The sequence below is a fragment of the Pipra filicauda genome, unplaced genomic scaffold (assembly GCF_003945595.2).
Source record: "Pipra filicauda isolate LSUMZ 115617 unplaced genomic scaffold, ASM394559v2 scaffold75_size2874737_pilon, whole genome shotgun sequence".
In the NCBI taxonomy this organism is placed as follows: domain Eukaryota; kingdom Metazoa; phylum Chordata; class Aves; order Passeriformes; family Pipridae; genus Pipra; species Pipra filicauda.
In genome coordinates, this window is record NW_024104931.1 from 334,395 (window position 1) to 351,824 (window position 17,430).

General features: G+C 37.9%; 1 protein-coding gene across 5 annotated transcripts in view; it reads left to right on the top strand.

Moving 5' to 3' along the window:
• The first annotated feature begins 6,959 nt into the window (after nucleotides 1-6,959).
• MIA2 (MIA SH3 domain ER export factor 2) overlaps nucleotides 6,960-17,430 on the top strand; it is a 37,630-nt gene continuing 27,159 nt past the window's right edge. For 2 of the 5 annotated variants that reach the window (XM_027720225.2, XM_039389709.1), the window contains exon 1: nucleotides 16,973-17,089. In XM_027720225.2, coding sequence (XP_027576026.2) covers nucleotides 16,973-17,089 — 117 coding nt within the window. Of the gene's footprint in view, nucleotides 7,090-8,598; nucleotides 8,733-9,973; nucleotides 10,061-10,386; nucleotides 12,173-14,745; nucleotides 14,962-15,106; nucleotides 15,208-16,543; nucleotides 16,642-16,972; nucleotides 17,090-17,430 lie in introns of those variants that run through there. The other 3 variants (XM_027720220.2, XM_027720224.2, XM_027720226.2) reach the window with 3 other exon arrangements.

The window sequence follows — 17,430 nt, forward strand, 5'->3', positions numbered from 1 at the left end:
TTAACTGAGTATGAAACACGCTATAATCTGTGTTGTTTTGACAGGAGAGAATTCTGTTATCTGATATGCCAAATCACAGACTAAGAAGTCCTAGAAAGATTTCAGTATGGAAAGGACATGTAAGCTTATTTTAGTGTACAAAATGCCATATACGCCCCATGTTTCTGCAACATAGAGCAGACTTTTGCAAAGTTCTAGTTTGGAGTATGTCAGGTTTTGGATTTTTCATCTGAACTCAAGAGTAGTGACAGATTTATGTGTTCTGAAGTGCTGAATGTCCTGACTTAAAGAAATGTGTCTAGCAGGGGATGGAGTGTCCTTTCAGCAAATTAGGCACAGTGGGAAAACTCCTCAGGCTTCCTCTTTTTCAATTAATTCAATACTTTATTCAGATTCTTCAGTCCATATCCTATCTGCCTCCGCTTCTCTACAAGAGTGGTTTTTAGTTCTTGTCAGTAGTTTCCAACCACATTTCCTTTCCTTCAGAAGAATGTCATCGTTTAATGTGCTGTCTTTTCTGAAGGACAAACTAAAGTTCAAATGCCTTACTGAACATATTAAACCCAGCATTTTACCAAAAAAACCAAAGTCTTATACTTAGATGTTATTAGTTTGCAAGTTTCAACTTACTTCACATTTCAGATTGCCTTTGGAAGCCATTTTAGTTTTGTCAATGATATTTTTTACCTAACTGAGTATTTTTGAGGTTTCTTATTTTGAGCTTATGAGATTCACTGCTGTAGTGTATTTACTCTACAAGTCTTAATGACTGATACTAATAATGTTGTCATTATACAAAACTGGCCACTGTTTCAGAGCACCATTATTAACAGCACTTATAAAAACAATGCGGTGGGTCCTGGTAGGTGAATTAGGGATTGGATTGATTAAATTGTTTCAGGTTATATTACATTCAGGCAGCAATGTATTTCTGATGGTGAAAATACAGGAGTTTTGTTGCCGAGTACAAACTTGGTGATGTATTTGATAGTTTTACGTTTGTTAGAAGAATCTTACTGCCATGGTTCAACTGTGCCAATAATTGTTAGCCTTGCTAAATCTAAGCAGCTCAGTGCAATGTAAACATCAGTGTGTGATAACTTTGTAATAATGAAGTTATCTAAGAGCTAGGTATTCCAGCCAATATTCCAATCAGAAATAGTATGAGATAGTAGTATACTACTAGCACAATAAAGCAGCAGTATTTTTACTAACTGTTACATTTTCCCTCAAGGTCCCCTCCTCTCATCCTGAAACAATTTCAGAGCTGTGGATAGGAGAGACCACAGAAATAGCTGACAACTTCAAGACTAAATGTGATGGAATAGGTTGTATTTTCTGAGCATTTGGTGCAGATAGCATGGGGTAGGAAATGATTAATTTTTTTTTTTATTTCCCCCCTAGTGGTGAGTTGAGATCAAAGGAAGAACACCTTGTTCTCATTTCACTAAAGTGGAAAAAGGAACAATATTTTTCCCCTTTTCTAAGAAAGGAGTAGAGATGCTTTATGTGAGTAGAGAACATACCATGTATGCTCTATGCCTGTCTTGTGGAGTGCTTCCATCAGATAGTCCCTTCTAGCTTTAAGTATAATTTCAAAAGCCAGTTGGTTCATTTTTTTAGAGCCTGTATACTGTGCACTGACTCTATATCATTACTTACTATGTTTTTCTTCAGTCCTGATGCACAGATAAAGTGGAAGTCTCCAAGAATGTGTTTTTTCCACAGTGCTCCACTTGGAGTCCTTGTCAGCATAGATTTTATACAGATTGTTCATTAACTATAAGCCGAAACATGACTTTACGTAAAAGGTATACATCTTCAGATTCCTGCACCTTTATTTCAGGCAATGTCTTTGTGCTTGAAACTTCTTTATATTTTATTCAAAGGAAACCTGAACATAAATTTTCCTGGAGAAAGTAAGTATTAGTAAACTGAACACCCCCCTCCAGCAAAGTTAATTTCCAAAACCAGTAAATTTGCAAATAGATATCTAGAGCATCTTTTATTTCTCATGAAAGTAATAGTCTTGTGGTTAGGTCCCAGTTACAATTTTAACGTTCGGGCTCAGCTGCTGATTTTTTAGCAATTACTGAGGTATAACAGAGCAAACACTTGTTTTATTTATGCCCAAGATCTTTAAAATTAGTTTCCCTGATCAAAGAAGTACTTCTCTGAGACTATGTGTATTTATGACGGGATCAAATGCTGCAACAGTGGTGTATGAGTAATATACAGAGACCTGTGTTTCACTCTTTCAGACTTCTTTTTTTCTCCTCTTATTCCAGCAGTTGTTATTAGGTGACAGTATTCTATTATATGGCAAAATATGAGGCATTGAAAGCTTGGAAATGTGTTCTGAAGATGCAAAATTATAAAAGTCACAGGTTCCATGATTTTCTAGAAATGCACTGTGAGTTATGTTTGTAACTGGTTTTGTAATAGGGAATCTTGCTATTTGTTATCATGGGTAAAAAAGTTGGTTTAAGTCTGGATGATGAATGACTGTTACCTGTTAAAATTTGTCCAACTGGAAGCATGAATTAGTGTTACTTTTCTTCCTTTGACTTACTTTTTAAAAGATACTTGTTTAAAAAAATCTTTTTGGCGTGACACTTGATCCAGTGTAAAAGTTGATCCATATTTTCAGCCAAACGTCCTAAGTCAAGAGAACTATATTGTTAAAGTGCTTTTGCCGTGGACTATATTCTTCCATATATTAGTGCAATATTCTACACTGTGAAACTCTATATTCTGTATAGAATAGCCCTTTGGTGCTATCATAAAAGTGTAGCCAAAGCTGTATATTATAAACTATGCAGTACTTATTATAAAACAGATATTAGGAGAACTTTTACCAACTTATGATTTGGTTTGGGATCTTTATTAATAAAGCAGACACTGAGTGGTGTAGGAAATGCAACATCTCCCTTACTTATACAAAGCCATGTCTTCAAAGAGCCATCCAGTGTGCCATACTACTCAGATTATTTAAATTACACCATTAATTCTGAGTTGACCCTTCTGTGAATTTTAGTATAAGAGCCATAGGAATTTTAGCCACAAGAGACGTCTGCCTTTCTACTCAGTAGTTACAGTTACTAAGGTGTCATTGCAAATAAGTTAATAGTTTCATCCTAATGAAAGCTGTTGGAAATATCTCTTTTTCATTATCATTGTTTGTCTGCACATATGCAATAGTACTCATGTCCATTACTTCAGTTCTGCAGAATGAAAATTAACTGAAGTCTCCCTCTATCTGCTATAAAGCTTTCAACTTTGTCCTTTGGAAGCCAGCTGCAATAAACTCTATGAATCTTTGACTTTGGTTCAAAGGTGATTAGAAGTTATGCTTGTATAGCATATGGAAGTATAGGATTTGCACCCAAAAGTAAAGAATATTTGATATAAATATGATTTATTATTGAAGTTACTAGAGGAACAAAGAACTAGAGATCAGAGCAGCATTCATCAGCATTTAAGCCTTGAAAAATGGGTGTTGAGACTAAGCTACACAATGAGCAGTGCCCAGAATAACTTGAAAATTTCAGATGTAGATTTAACTGAGTAGCTAAGATGAGCTATTTATTTTACCCCCATGTAAAGACTTGACACTAAGTTTGGATATCCGTAGGAAACTGAAGTCAGAGCTATTCGGAGCTATTTTCACAAATACAGTAATAATGTGCAGATCTCAAGGTGTAGGTCTGATTCAGCAAACCTGCTGAAGTATGTAAATTTAGGTGTCAGAATACCTGACTTTTCCATTTTTAGGTAAAGGAGCTCCATGTTGCCAGGTTCAAAAAGGGACTGTTAACCTTTCTAGGTCCATTGTTGGGGTTTCTCCAATGTTCCGTGGTAGATGTGCAACACTATAAAAGACTTATGACCAGCTGGATAAAAATGTTGTCCTTTTTTTTTTTTTCATTTGTTCTACACTTAGCATATAGAGAGTTCCAATACAAATTTCTTGTATATTCCTTCTCACCAATCTGCCCTGTAGAGACCTGGGTATGACCAAAAAAAAAAAAAAAAAAGCCTGTCCTACTTTTCTACTTAGCAACTTCCTTTGCATTTGTCATATTTTAGCTGCTTGGCATTCCATTTTTCTCCTTTCACATCCTACAGATGAACCTAGAGGACACCAGGGAAGGTCCCAAATCACTGAGCCACTAAGCAATACAAGCTCCAAGGGAGGGAATGTTCATGCTGGGGATGGGGTAGCATTAAAGCTAGTCAGGAGTGACTGGGTGGTGTTTACAGTGTACTTTCCTTGGTGCACAAGGCTCCCTGGTGCGTTATGTAACAGCAGAGGCAGCTGGTGTACTAAGTCATAGGATAGGCCTGTCTGACAACCAGATCATATGGCAAAGGAAAGGGCCAAAGTGTTAAATTGCAACTGGAGGACATGTCATCTGCTGTGATGTTTTTGTTTGCAGGCCACTGCGGCTTAATGTGACCCTGGCTCACCTTGTGCCCTCTCTTTGCTGGCTCAGTAGATCAGTGTCCGGCAGGTTTGAGTTACAGAGCAGGAGGAAGGGGAAACTATGCTGCAAGTAGGATATAGCTTGGGTTTGGGGAAAGAGAAAACAGCAAATTCTGCATGAGTCATACTCAGGACTGAAGGAGGGGCAGGCCTAGTAGGAACTATATGACTGCAAAGATCAGATTGGGAAGGAATGCAGATTCTTAGGGTGCTATCAAGAAAGCAGAGAGGAAAGGCTCCCTCATGCAGGAGAGTGGGAAAGGAAAGGTGAAGTCTTTTTTGTAGGTAAGTGAGATGTACTGTGTTTAGGTCACCAAAGAAGTGTAGGAAAACCTTTGAAACAAAGCTTGCTTCTAATGCAAACAAGAAGATGGAGACTCCTTTTTTCGCAAGGAGTCACATGGAAAAGACAATGGATACAAGTTAATCCAGGAGAGATTCTGATTAGATAGAAGAGGAAAATTTTTCACAATGAGAACAATTGGCCATCAGCGTAATCTTCCCATGGAAATGGTGTATTCCCCAGTGTTGGACACTTTTAAAATTCATCTGGACCATCCTGTCTAGACCATGCTTTTGCAAAGACAGGATGGACCACATGATCCTTGAGGTCCCCTTCCAACATGGTATTCTATGATTATCTGCAAGATTTCATTAATAGCACAACTTCACACCAATATAACCAGTTTTCAACTCCCTGCATAATTACTACTTTAAAGCGTAACCTGTAGTTGAGAAAACATTATTTATAACTCCATATCGGATAATAGGTTGCTAAGATAGAGGGTATTATTTAAAAAGCAGGACATGTCATTTACTTACCTTTGGTATATTGCTCTGTGATATGTGATGTAGGGATAGCACATGGATTTTCTAGTTGTCTTATGAGCCTGAAAACTGCCAAGTACCTTTAAAAGATTTTGGAGTTGAGTAAGTATTCTCCATGCTAAAGGATTTTACTTAGCATCTAGTGCATGAGAAAGCTCCAAAACAGTATGTGGAAAAAAAATTCTATTCAAAGTTCCCAGTGACCAGCTACAAAGTATCTAAAATGTATCAGTGCACACAAAATAGTTTATTAAACAAACAAATCAACAGAAAGCTAGAAAACTGTCAGTAGCTATATTAGCAATCATGCAAATCAATATAAGCATAAAACTGATAGTTCATCTCTTCAGTTAAGAGTACAGAAATTTGGCAGAAAATATACCCCGCCCCCTGCATTCCAGCTGGTCCTTGGAGATCAGAGGGTCTGGATGTGGCTGGGCTTAATTTATGATTATAATCAATTTGGCAGTATAGTCATGTTCAGTAAGAACTTTCACAAGCACAGATTCAATAATAGTTTAATTTACCAATCCAAAACTACAGTCCTGTTGTGTTCAATAAGAACCTTTACTGTCCCAGATTCACACACATGTTTATTCAAACAACAGAAACACACATTTGGGATTGCTGTTGATAAACGGACTAGCTGTGATAGAGCTCTAACAATAACAATAATATTGTGCTAGCCTGGGTAATAATAACTGCACATAAGCTTACTAAGCAGGCATCCCTGCTTGTGAAGAGGGAGAGGAGAGTAGCCTGCCAAGTGACTCCCAGCCCTTTTCATGTCTTCCTCCTAACTACATGAAAATTCTACCCTCCTGATATACAGCCCAGTCTTATTCTCCTCCTCCATCTTTACGTGTAGCATAATCTAGGCGGAGAGTTGAGTAATGTAGTCATATATATGGTAGAATGTACTTCATTAATCTTATTAGTATATGCAGGATATGCATTTTAATATCTAAATAACCCTTAATCAGGCAAAAGTTACTTTTTTTGGCCATGGTGTCCTTCAAAGCTCTGGTCATATGACTTTGTTCTCTTCAGTTCTTCAGAGCCAAAACAGGACCATCCTACCCCCACAGGACCTCCTCCTTAGGCCAACTCATCCTTTCTTGACATCAGCTATGTAGAGTTCCATCCACAAAGATAATGTAGAAGGTATGTGGTGTAGGCTGTAGACAGTAGGCTGTCTCAGCCCTTGCCTGGCTGCTTGGTCATCATCCCACACCATCTTAAAATCAGATGGAAGATGTACATTAAAAATGCATTCATAATCCAGAAATAATCCTAATATACAACTCCTGTCGAATTTCCCCAAGCACAATCTTCTACAAACTCAGAACAGAAGAATCTATCTGACAGAGGCTAAATATTGATGTGACCAGAACTAGTTTCTTTGTATTCAAAGCGTCAGCCTAGCTATCAGAACATAGTTAATTATTAATGCATGTGTATAATCAGGACGTCTGACTCTGCAGATTGTTAGCAGGTTAGCATAGTGTACTCAGGGTTTAAGCAGATGAGAGAAGAAAAATAGGATTGTAAGTTTACTTGCAATGTTTTGTTAGGCTAAGAAAAATAATGTAGAATATTCTTGCTAACGGCACATCTATGCAGTTTCCACAATTTCAGTGCATTCTGGATTTAATCTAAAATGTCAAAGATCTTGGATCAGAGAATTCTGTTGTTAGTAATTTCATTTTCAGCAAGTGTGCAGAGTACAAAGGTACTTTCAGAATGGAAGAAGTGTGGTGATCCAGAATGTGAGAGTAAGTAAAAATTTGGTTTTTTTTTCAAAAGGAGTCTGTGGTATATATGCAGCTATTACAAACCATAATTTCAAAATTAGCAATGAAACAGACTGAAAATAAGTAGCCATAGCAAATGTTTGTTGTTAATACACTAAGTTTACGAGCAATAGGCTTAAACTTTTAAAACAAAAAGAGAAAAAAAAAATACTTGCTGGATTGTTGTGTAAGGATATACGGATCAAAGTTCAGTAAAAATACTTTTGAACAGCTAGTTTTTCTCAGGTTTCCCAAAATGGGCAGTATAAAACAACTTTAAAGTATTTTAACTCATTTTTTACAGATATAAAATAAATTTTTTTAAAAAAACCCAAATAGATAAAATATAAATAAAATAAAAATGGTAGGCTTTAAACTGAGAAAGAAGACTCTAACATCTGTTTATAGTACATTCATAGCCTATTCTGCAAAACTCTTTTTTTTTCTACTGTAAGCAAGCTGTTTGGTTTGGGATTTTTTTGTAATTCTTCTTTAAAAACATGTTCTTAATATATCCTCTTTACTTATTTTTTTCTTCTTTACCATGAAGTAAGTGCTGTAAATAGTTATGTAGTTCCTGAGCAGTAAATAGCTCTGTGGGAGGCTGAGCCACTGAATCACAAGTGGGCAGCAGCAAATAATGCCCCATTTATTATCCATCGATTACCATTGTGAAACCTATCACAGTTATATGAAGCTGTTTCTAAGCTGTTTCCATTGGTTTGGCAGCCTTAAGTTTTGCATTTTCAATGTAGATACCTTTTCCCGAAGTGGAAGAGACCTTAGATTTCCTCTGATGATGGATTTTTATTTTCCTGTGGAGCCATACCGACTTCAGTGGGTTCTGGATGTTCAGAGAAGTCTATCTTTGTGGAACAGCATGTGGAATGGGCTCCAAACTGACCAGAGCACATCAGTAGTGCTTTCTGTGGGGAGACAGGGGTGGAGACAAAGAAAATTTAAAGTAATTCAAACTGAATTGGAAACTTTGGTCTTAACAATGTGTTTAAGGTTTAAGTTGCTTAAATTTACTTATTTCCTTCATAAGATAAATGTATGCAAAATAGAGGACAAAATCCCTGAAGTAATACTAGATTTAACTTAGAATTTCTAAAATACAAAATTATAAATATGTCTGATAAACATTTTTTAACTGTTTAGATCTGGCTTTAGTAGTTAAATTTGCTAATTCTGCATACACATTTAAGCATTGAAACTTTGGCTGAGCAAAGGTTGGAAAATGTCCACATAGGACAAGAGCTTTTCCACTTGATGTCTGCAGTAAATAGGAAAGAAAACAGGAGAGGGCTGCTTTTCCCATTAGTCGCTTTCCACTTGATGATATAAACAGATTAGTATCATAACAAAGCACATACATTAAAATGTTTAATACATCAGTATTATATATACATCAGACTTCTTCAGTAACCTGACTTCAGACAAAATGGCAGCTATACTTATTTGTTTCTTTTTTTCTACTTATTATTCCAGAGGCAATGAGCCGAGTTCAAGCCACTACAGACTATTTAGGGCCTGACTGCCGGTATCTTAACTTCAAAACAGGAGAAGAAATAATGGTATACTCCAAACTTTCCAGGGAAAATGAAAACCTGTGGACTGGCAGTGTAAGTACTTCAATCCGAAAGACTTTCCCTGTAAATATTTTAGATACTGTAATAAGTATCTAAAGCAGACTGCTTGCTTCTAAGGATCTTCCACTTCTTTTGTAACATTAACCAGTCCTGGATCAATACAGTACTTGGGAGATGGGTCATTGTTGCTATATTTATATAGAAAGCGAAAATCAAATCTTGGAAAAGATCACTCATGAAGAAACAAAGTCAAGACCAGAATACAAGTTTTCTGACTCCTTCATGTTATCATTTGGCTGTAATGATTTCATCTGGTTCCCTTAAAAACACTCAGGTCTATCAGGTCAGGTTCCTACCTACAGGTAGGTAAGACATCCAGTGCTGGGACCTGACTTCACAGTTCAGTGCTTAAGGAAAGTTCCCAGAGAAGTTATCATGCATATTTAATGATTTGGAACAATGGACAACACAGAACAGCCATTTGAGAAGGAATAGATGCATTGATCCAAATCAAGTTTTACTGCTAGTAAAACTGTGTAAGTACTTCAAAACTAGAATATATTGGTAAACTTTTTTTATCGTAAATGATCTTTCACATTTATTGTTTAACAGTGAAATTCTGTCTTCCTTTTTTTCATTTGGGAGTATCTTTGCAGGTACCTCACTATTCCTTGCCTTCCAAGATGTATTCCTCCATTAAAGACAATCTGCAATGATTTGATGTAAAGCTAGCAGCTGGTTTCTTGGCCAGAAGGGCTTTACTTGATTCTTTTGGACATTATCATTAACTTATTTTCTGCAGTGTTGCTGTCTTCATGGCCATTTTCTCTTCTGCTGCTTGTACCTGAATGTCATATCCTACTTTTCTTGTAACTTATTACGGGTCATTAGTTATTAATCATGACTTTTCTCCCACTTGAGACAATGGGAGCCAATTTTAGTAGGAGCTGGTTGCGACCATCTATGCACACAACACTGTCTTCAGCTGAAACACTTTAAAGGCTACTGCCTGGGTTCTGCACAAATACACATTCATAAAAATAACACAGAAAATAGCAGTATGGAGCAATACACTTCCCCTTGCTTTCTGAAATGGCAAATGGAACATTTCTGTGAAGGAAAAATAAACCAATCTTCCGACGAAACAGAATGAAGGGGATGGGGGCAGTTCTATAAACTTATTGTTCATCTATGCTTTTCTAGGACATATGCAAGCATCTAACGTATTTATCACTGAAGTTTAAATGCTCTCATTCCTTTTATATTTTTTACAGAAAGGAAAGGATTTTGGATACTTCCCAAGAGATGCTGTGAAGGTTGAGGAAGTTTTTATTGGAGAAGAAGTTGAAGTGCTCACTAAGGTAAACCAACACCACCAGATTTTCCAATGTAGTTTACAGCAACTGAAAATCTAATATTCGGTAAGAAATTCAAGTGTTGATGCATATTTTATTCCAGATAATTCAAAACATTTGTTTTTTACACTTGTTCCATTTGCATGTTTATCGTCCTCTAAAATATTTATGTAATTCATTATATAGAACCCTTAGGAATAATACAATTAATTATAGTTCTTTGTGTAAATTTATAACTATACAGAAAGAATGAGAATATATATTGCTGTGCTACACGGTGCTATAGAAAATTACACATTAAACCATTTTAAAAGTTAATATTATTCTTTTAGGAAACTGATTTCCTCTGTCTTCATGAAGATAAGTATGTTTTTGAAAATGAAGATAGCACATTATATGATCACAACAAAGAAAGTGAATATTCATTGTCTGATGCAGAACCAAAGCTGCATGAAAATGAAACCTTAAATTATACAAAATACTCCATACAAAATGAAGAAAGAATTGAATCAGTTTCTGAAAACAATTCTGAGGAAACTCACGCTCAGGAGCCTGCAAACAAAAAGTTGGTTAGAAAAGACGATAGTAAAGAGCCACAAACGCAAAATAGTCTCCCACTAGAACCCATTCAAACTCAGTCTAGCTGGATTTCAGGATGGTTCACCACAGAAAGTAAAAATGATGAAGAGCCCTTAAAAGTTGTTACTGAATCCTTAGAAGAAAATAAATACCAAGGGAGAAAAATAATGGTAACAGATGAAAATGACTTACAAGAGCCAAATGACAAGGAGGAACAAGAACCCCCAGCACCTGGTTGGTTTCAAGGTGGACTGACGAACTTTCTGTTTTTTGGTGAAGAGAATGAAGATGTAGATTTGGCATCAGAAAAAAATGATCCACAAATCCATGATGTTTCTGGTGTGCCTGAGCATACCAATACTGAACAGGAAACACCAGACACAGAGTTACTGTCAGAAGAAGAAAAGAGTGAAAGCCAAGAATCCAAATCAAATTGGTTTAATTTGGGTTTAAGCGATGTTCTTAATTTTGGCCATGCTGAGAAAGATACAATTGCTACAGAGGACCAGAAAAGTGGAGAAAGAAAGGATGGAGCAAATAAGAACGAGGAAGAGCAGACTTTAGACCAGAAAGAATCACACATGGACAAAGAATCAAAGGAGACAGCTAAAGCAGTGACAGAGGAAGATGAAGAGAATTATGCACAAGAAATAATAGATTCACACAGGCCAAATCCTGAGGAGATACCAGCAAGCGTACATACTCTTAATAACACCAAAAACACCTCAAATAGCACAGAATCATCTTTTGATATACTGACATGTGACAAAGAGAAGCCAATTGAACCTTACAGTTCAGAAGAAGACTTGGTATCAGAAATCCAACTGTTGAAAGACACTGAAGCTGAAAAGAGAAATCAGGAGTCAGAAAGCAGACGCGGCCAGTCAGGTTGGTATACAAATATCTATAATAGTTTTATTGATTATAATACAGACACACATGATAATCAACAGGGACATGAATCAGTTGCATCAGATCAGATTTCTTCTTCTCCTAGCCTACCTCCAAATTGTGATCCCTCAGACATAAAACATACAGAAGAAAAGCCCGACACATCTGAAGAAGAGAGCCATTTCTTCTCTTTTAGACATTTTGCAGACATACTGAAGTTTCAGAGTTCAAAAGCCAAAGAAGAGCAAGTGCAGAGTTATGGGGAACTACCAGGAACCACAAATAATCATCCAGGCATCAAGAAGACCCCATGTGACAGTGAACCAAGTCTTAGTCTGGAAACACCTGAGAAAGACAAACCAGTCAAAGCTTGTAATGCACAACAAAATTCAGCATCCAAAAGCCATTTCAAAATGGATAATGATGTAAAAGAGAAAATTCACAAACCACAGAATAAAAACAACATCAAAGATTTCAGTCAGGATATTTTTAATAATGAACATAATCAGAAACCTGGGGAGTCCCAAGAACTGACTCCAGACCAACCTTTCTCTCCTCAAACCTCATCTAGTAGCTTTGGTTTAACAGGTACCAAAACTTCTGAAGAAACTGGCCATTTGGAAGACATGTGGAGTTTCAGAATGGAAGGTAAAAACTGCTTGCAGAGAAGAACTAAGCTTCCATAATAAAAAAAAGGCCTCGGTAAAACCTTGATAAAATACCACAGGGAAAAAAAACTGAAGGCATTTCAAAACAAAAGGTTAAACATAAAGAATCAGATAATAGTAATGCAGATACCTCCAAAGAGACTGATCTTTCTCTTCAGCTGGCAGTGACAAACAGGGCAGTGGAGGAAAAAAACTACAACAAAATCTGCCAACCTAGTAGAATATTCAACAGCTCTTGATGCTCTTACTGATAGCTTGTCAGTGAACAGTGACAAACTGAACAAATTCCTATAAACATGCAACATCATCAGAAAGGTGAAGCAGAAGTAACATGGGAAGATTCATATTCCCAATATCAGCTTCTGGTACCAGAGAATGGACAGTCTTAATCCTGATCTTAGAAAGAATATAAACATTACCTGTGATGCAGTAAAGGAAAACATTATTCTGTATCTTTAGGTTTAGGCCCATCAGTTCAAGCTATTATGATAGTGCAAGATACAAAAGCATAGAAAATAAATCTGAGTTTTGGAAGGCATCATCAAACACTACTTCAAAAAGCAAAGTCTTCAGCTGAATCCAAGTCCAAAAAAGTATTTACAAAGACAAAGTATTTACCCTAGAAGCCCTCTAAAATAGAAGACATTTTTAAAGAAAAAAAAAAATAGACACCTAATGTCTCCTAAACCCCTCAAACTAGAAAGCCAGACTGCTATTAAAAAAAAATTAATCTTGACAACCTGGGATTGCTCGTAAACCTGGCTGATAGAATATATGTTGAAAAACAAGATACTGTTGTAATCAAAAAGATGGATAATACTGGAAAAAAAAAAGATTGCTGCTACTAAAACTAGTTAGAAGAAGAAAAGAAAAAAGAGAAAGAATCTGAAAATCAGAGAGTAAAAGTCCAGAAATATAAATAATAGCAATTATATTCTAGCAGAAAGAGTTCCAGTAGTATTTTTACCAAACCACCAGGGTTCTTTGCAAATATATTTAGTAAAACTAACAATAAGCTCGTCAGAAAAAGTCTAAGTATACATGTTTTGTCAAAAAGCCAAATGAAAATAGAAGTGACACTAGGACTACTGTCACTAGTATACTTAATACTGCACAGAATGATGAGATGGAGGTAGGAGCAAAGGAATCTGAACAAGAAAAGATACTCCTAAATGTGGAGAAGGTGCAGAAAATGCTGAAATCAATTTAGAAATCATGCAAGAAAAATTTGGGGAAGGACAGCTTGGCATTTTGTAAAAAATGCTGGAAAACAAGGAAACTGACAAAATCACAGTCGGGTGAACAGAGTTCACGTCCCAAAAAAAAGGAAAACCACACAAATATTGTATGATGAACAGATTTACCAAACACATTAATAACATTCCAACAATTTTATTTAAAGCTAAAACAAAATGTTCCCTCTGTGAGGGAAGCAAACTGCTGCAGCTGCAGCAGCAATTTGAAAAGATTCATCATGAAATCACAGCTTACTCAACTAAAGATAATCCTATACAGAGGGAACAGGTCATTGTCTCTGCACAAAAGGGGCACAATTTTAACACTGGGCAGGGAAAAATATATGGAAAAAAGGAATGTTCTTCTAGAGCTGGCAGAGCTTTTGTCTGCTATACAATTAAGTGTGCTGCCCAAAATACAGCTAAAGTTACTAGGCTAATGTTTCACTAACAGTGATTTAGCAAGAACAAAATATCCTGTGTTGTCAGAAAAAAGTACAACAGATACAACGCTGTCTCCTTCTGGTGATTTAAAATTAAGAGATAGTGAGCCTAACTCACTCTAGTTAATGTCTAATTTACGATATTTTGAGGATCTGCTAATACAGGTTGTGTTAATATAATTGTATCACTTTAAGAGCCAATTACTTGTCTTGAATTTTGACTACTGGACTATTTGTGATGCATATATTTGGCCCACTATCTTGAAGCATAGAATTAAATTAAAAAATCCATCATTTTATTTTTTTTATTCGTGGGTTAGCAAGATGTTTTTTTGAAAGCACTATTTTATTGACTTCAGACAATTTACTCCAAGTCACTAAAACTAAGGCAGCCAGTTGTCTTCAGTCATACTTCTGCATGAATATGTCTGTGGTTCCTTGTATTTTGCAGTGAAGCTTGTTATCTTGTGGGAATTCATTAATCTTTAATCCTACATGGCATTTTTAGTTGTTCTCCTCCTAAAGCTCTTGTATTTGGATATAAGAAAGAGATTTACTAATCCTGACCAGGGAATCTATATGCTATCTATCAAATCCTGAACACTGACTTTTAACTCCTTTACTACAACACAAGTTTTGCTGAAAGCTCTATCCTCCAAATTCTGAGATCGTTATTTGAATAGTATTTCTTAAATAATTTCTTAATCATAAATCTTAGCATATTTACTCTAATGTGGTATTCTAATGTTTGGCTTTAAACTGAGAAAAATAAAAAAAATTAAAATCTCTGTAGAGGTTAATATCTTATCAGAGTACGTATGAGTAAGTTGAATCCTCAGAAAATAACCATGATTTCCCTTTACATTTATTTGTAGGAGTAGGCAGAAGAAAGCTACTAGAAGAAACACCAGAGAAGAAACATGAAATAAATGTAGCTGTAGATAGGGAACTCAACAGTGACCAAGACTCAAAAGGAACAGCCATTGCTTCAGTAAATTCTGAAATAAAAATGGACAGTTCAGTAGCTGACTCCGTGTTTGATGTCAAAAAGCCTTTCTCAGATGCCATCCAGAACTATGTTCCAAGCAATGGTAAGTGTTGAGTTTCTTAATTTTAAGGAAAATTAATTTGCAACATTAAAAAAAACCCAAACCACTAAAAAACAGTTGGAATTACATGAAGCTAACAATTGTAATGTAGAATCTCTTTTTTTTTATTTCCTTATGATCAAACTAGAAGGAGGCTGGATATATCAAATACTACTCTGCTTGAATGCTCTGGAGATCAGGGACTCAATGAAATCTGTATTGTCAGCAGTGATGAGTGTTATCAAAAAGGTAAGAATTCTTTCTGTGATGTAGCATTGACATTAGTGCAAAATTAAGCCAGTTACAGGTTATGTTCAGCAAGGAAGCTCCTAAAAAAAAGAAAAAGAAAAAAAGAAAAAATCCTTTTAAATAAACCCTCTGAAGTTTTTTGCTTCTGCGGTTATCTGATGCCAAATGAGACAAAGATAGCTCAGGAAAATGTCGGGTCAGCTGCTGCTCATCTGCCTGTTATTTGCAGTGCAGAATCTGATGAACATAGGGGTGTGAGGGGATTTTTTTGGTTTTTGGGGGTTGTTTTCAGAAGAGTCAGGAAACACCTCAGTGGTGTTTTTAAATTTTCATGTGTGTTTGCTGGTTGTTTGTGGTTTTAAAAATGAAAATAATAGCTCTCTGTAGTTCCCATGATAGTACTGATTACATTTGCTTGGACTTAGAGTTTGGGTTAGGATGACTAAAATAACCAGAATGCTTCCATTGTTTTTAAAAAGTATTTTCAAAGCCTTGAGTCCCAAATATTCCCCTAGTTTGTAATTGCATTAAAAATACTTTTCTAAGCAAATATGCAAAATACAAAATGGGGTTATTATTGCTATGGGGATGTTTTAAATATCAAAACATAGGGCAGAGAGAAGGTGGACCTTAATGGACATAACTGCACAAGAAATGATGCTGCCAGAGAGAAAAGGTAGATGGTGTTGCACCGTCTTTTCTAAACAAAAGAACAGTATCAGGAAAAATGAATAATTTTGGTGTTTTGGTATAACTTTGTTTAGATTGGTTAACTGAAGTTTAAGAACCACATAAATGTGTTCCTGACTTACAATGTACTTATACAGAATAGGGTTAAACTGCAGTCTAGGATGATGAAGACTGAAGGGCTTTGTTTGTCATGACCCAGACTGGATCGTAGTGATCACTGACAGTTCGCCACTACGGCCAAACTCATTCCTGTTTGTTTGATACAGCTAAAAGAGCCACTGCCACCTTTTACGTAGCCCAGTCCCTTAGGTGATACCAGCTTCACAGGCAAGTCACTCGCCTTGCACTGTGAAAGTTGAGTTAGCACACGTTAATTAAAAAAATCATTAAAAGAAAAGTTAAAACAAACACAAAAAATAGAGTTAGTCTCAGTGAATAAGATGGAGAAAAATCCTCTGCCATGTGGCATTGCATTTGTACATTGGCGCAGCAGCAGCCCCGGTACGACCAGTTTTTGGCAGACACGGGGCAGGAGGTGACGCCCCAGCCCTGCGCCACCGGGGCTGCTCCCCCCGCGCTCCACCTGTCGCACCCGCCCCGCCGGGCACGGACAGCCCTGCGTCCGCACCGGGAACACGCGCGGCGGGTGTCCCGGCGGGAGTCGGGCCCTTCCCGAGCATTCTGTTTCTGGGATCACCCGCCCGCGCTCGGGCGCACATGGAGGCAGCGGGCACCGCGCGGGAGGTGAGTTTTCCTGCGCGTAACTTTAGGGAGTGACAGGAGCGTATTCCCGCGGGGCCATGTCGGTGCCGGAGCACGGGGGTGGGGGGAGCTGACGGTCCTTCCCGGCTGCGGACCCCCTGCCAAGGGGAGGGTCTGTCGTGAGAGGCCCCGAGCCGCCGCTGGGCGAGCGACGGAAGCCAGGCCCGGCCCCGCCACTCCCACCTGTGCCGCGCCGTCCCCCCCGCTTTCCGCGGCAGCGGTGGCTCTTTCCCGGTATCCCCCCCTCCCGGGCAGTGGTACGGGCCGGTTGTCAGGCGGCGGGCCGGAAGGGGCGCGCGCCGCCCGCGGGAAGATGGCGGCGGGCGGCCGCGGGGAGCCCGGGGCGGGCACCGGCACCGCCGGGATGTGGCCGGAGCTGCGGGACAGCGCCCGGCGCTACTGCGGGCTGGCCTGGGAAGGGGCGCGCTGGGTGAGCGAGGGAGTGGCTCCGGGGCCCACCTCCGCCCGGGGAAGCGGGGGCCGGGGGCCGTGCGGCGGGGGGCTCAGGCCGGGGAGAAATCGAAATTTACAGCACAGTGACATGTTCTTAAGCACGGCTCACATATAGTAAGTGTGAGCTACACTGAGGATGTTGTATCTTTGAGTAAATAGTGAGATCCATTTACAAATAAAATGTGAGTGTATTTAGGTGTTTAAAATGCGTTAAATCACTGACATTTTCAAGTATGTTATTTTAGCATGAGGTTGGCTGAACAGGTTTTTGCACCAGAAAAATATTAAATACTTACTAGTATTGATTCTTCCAACAGT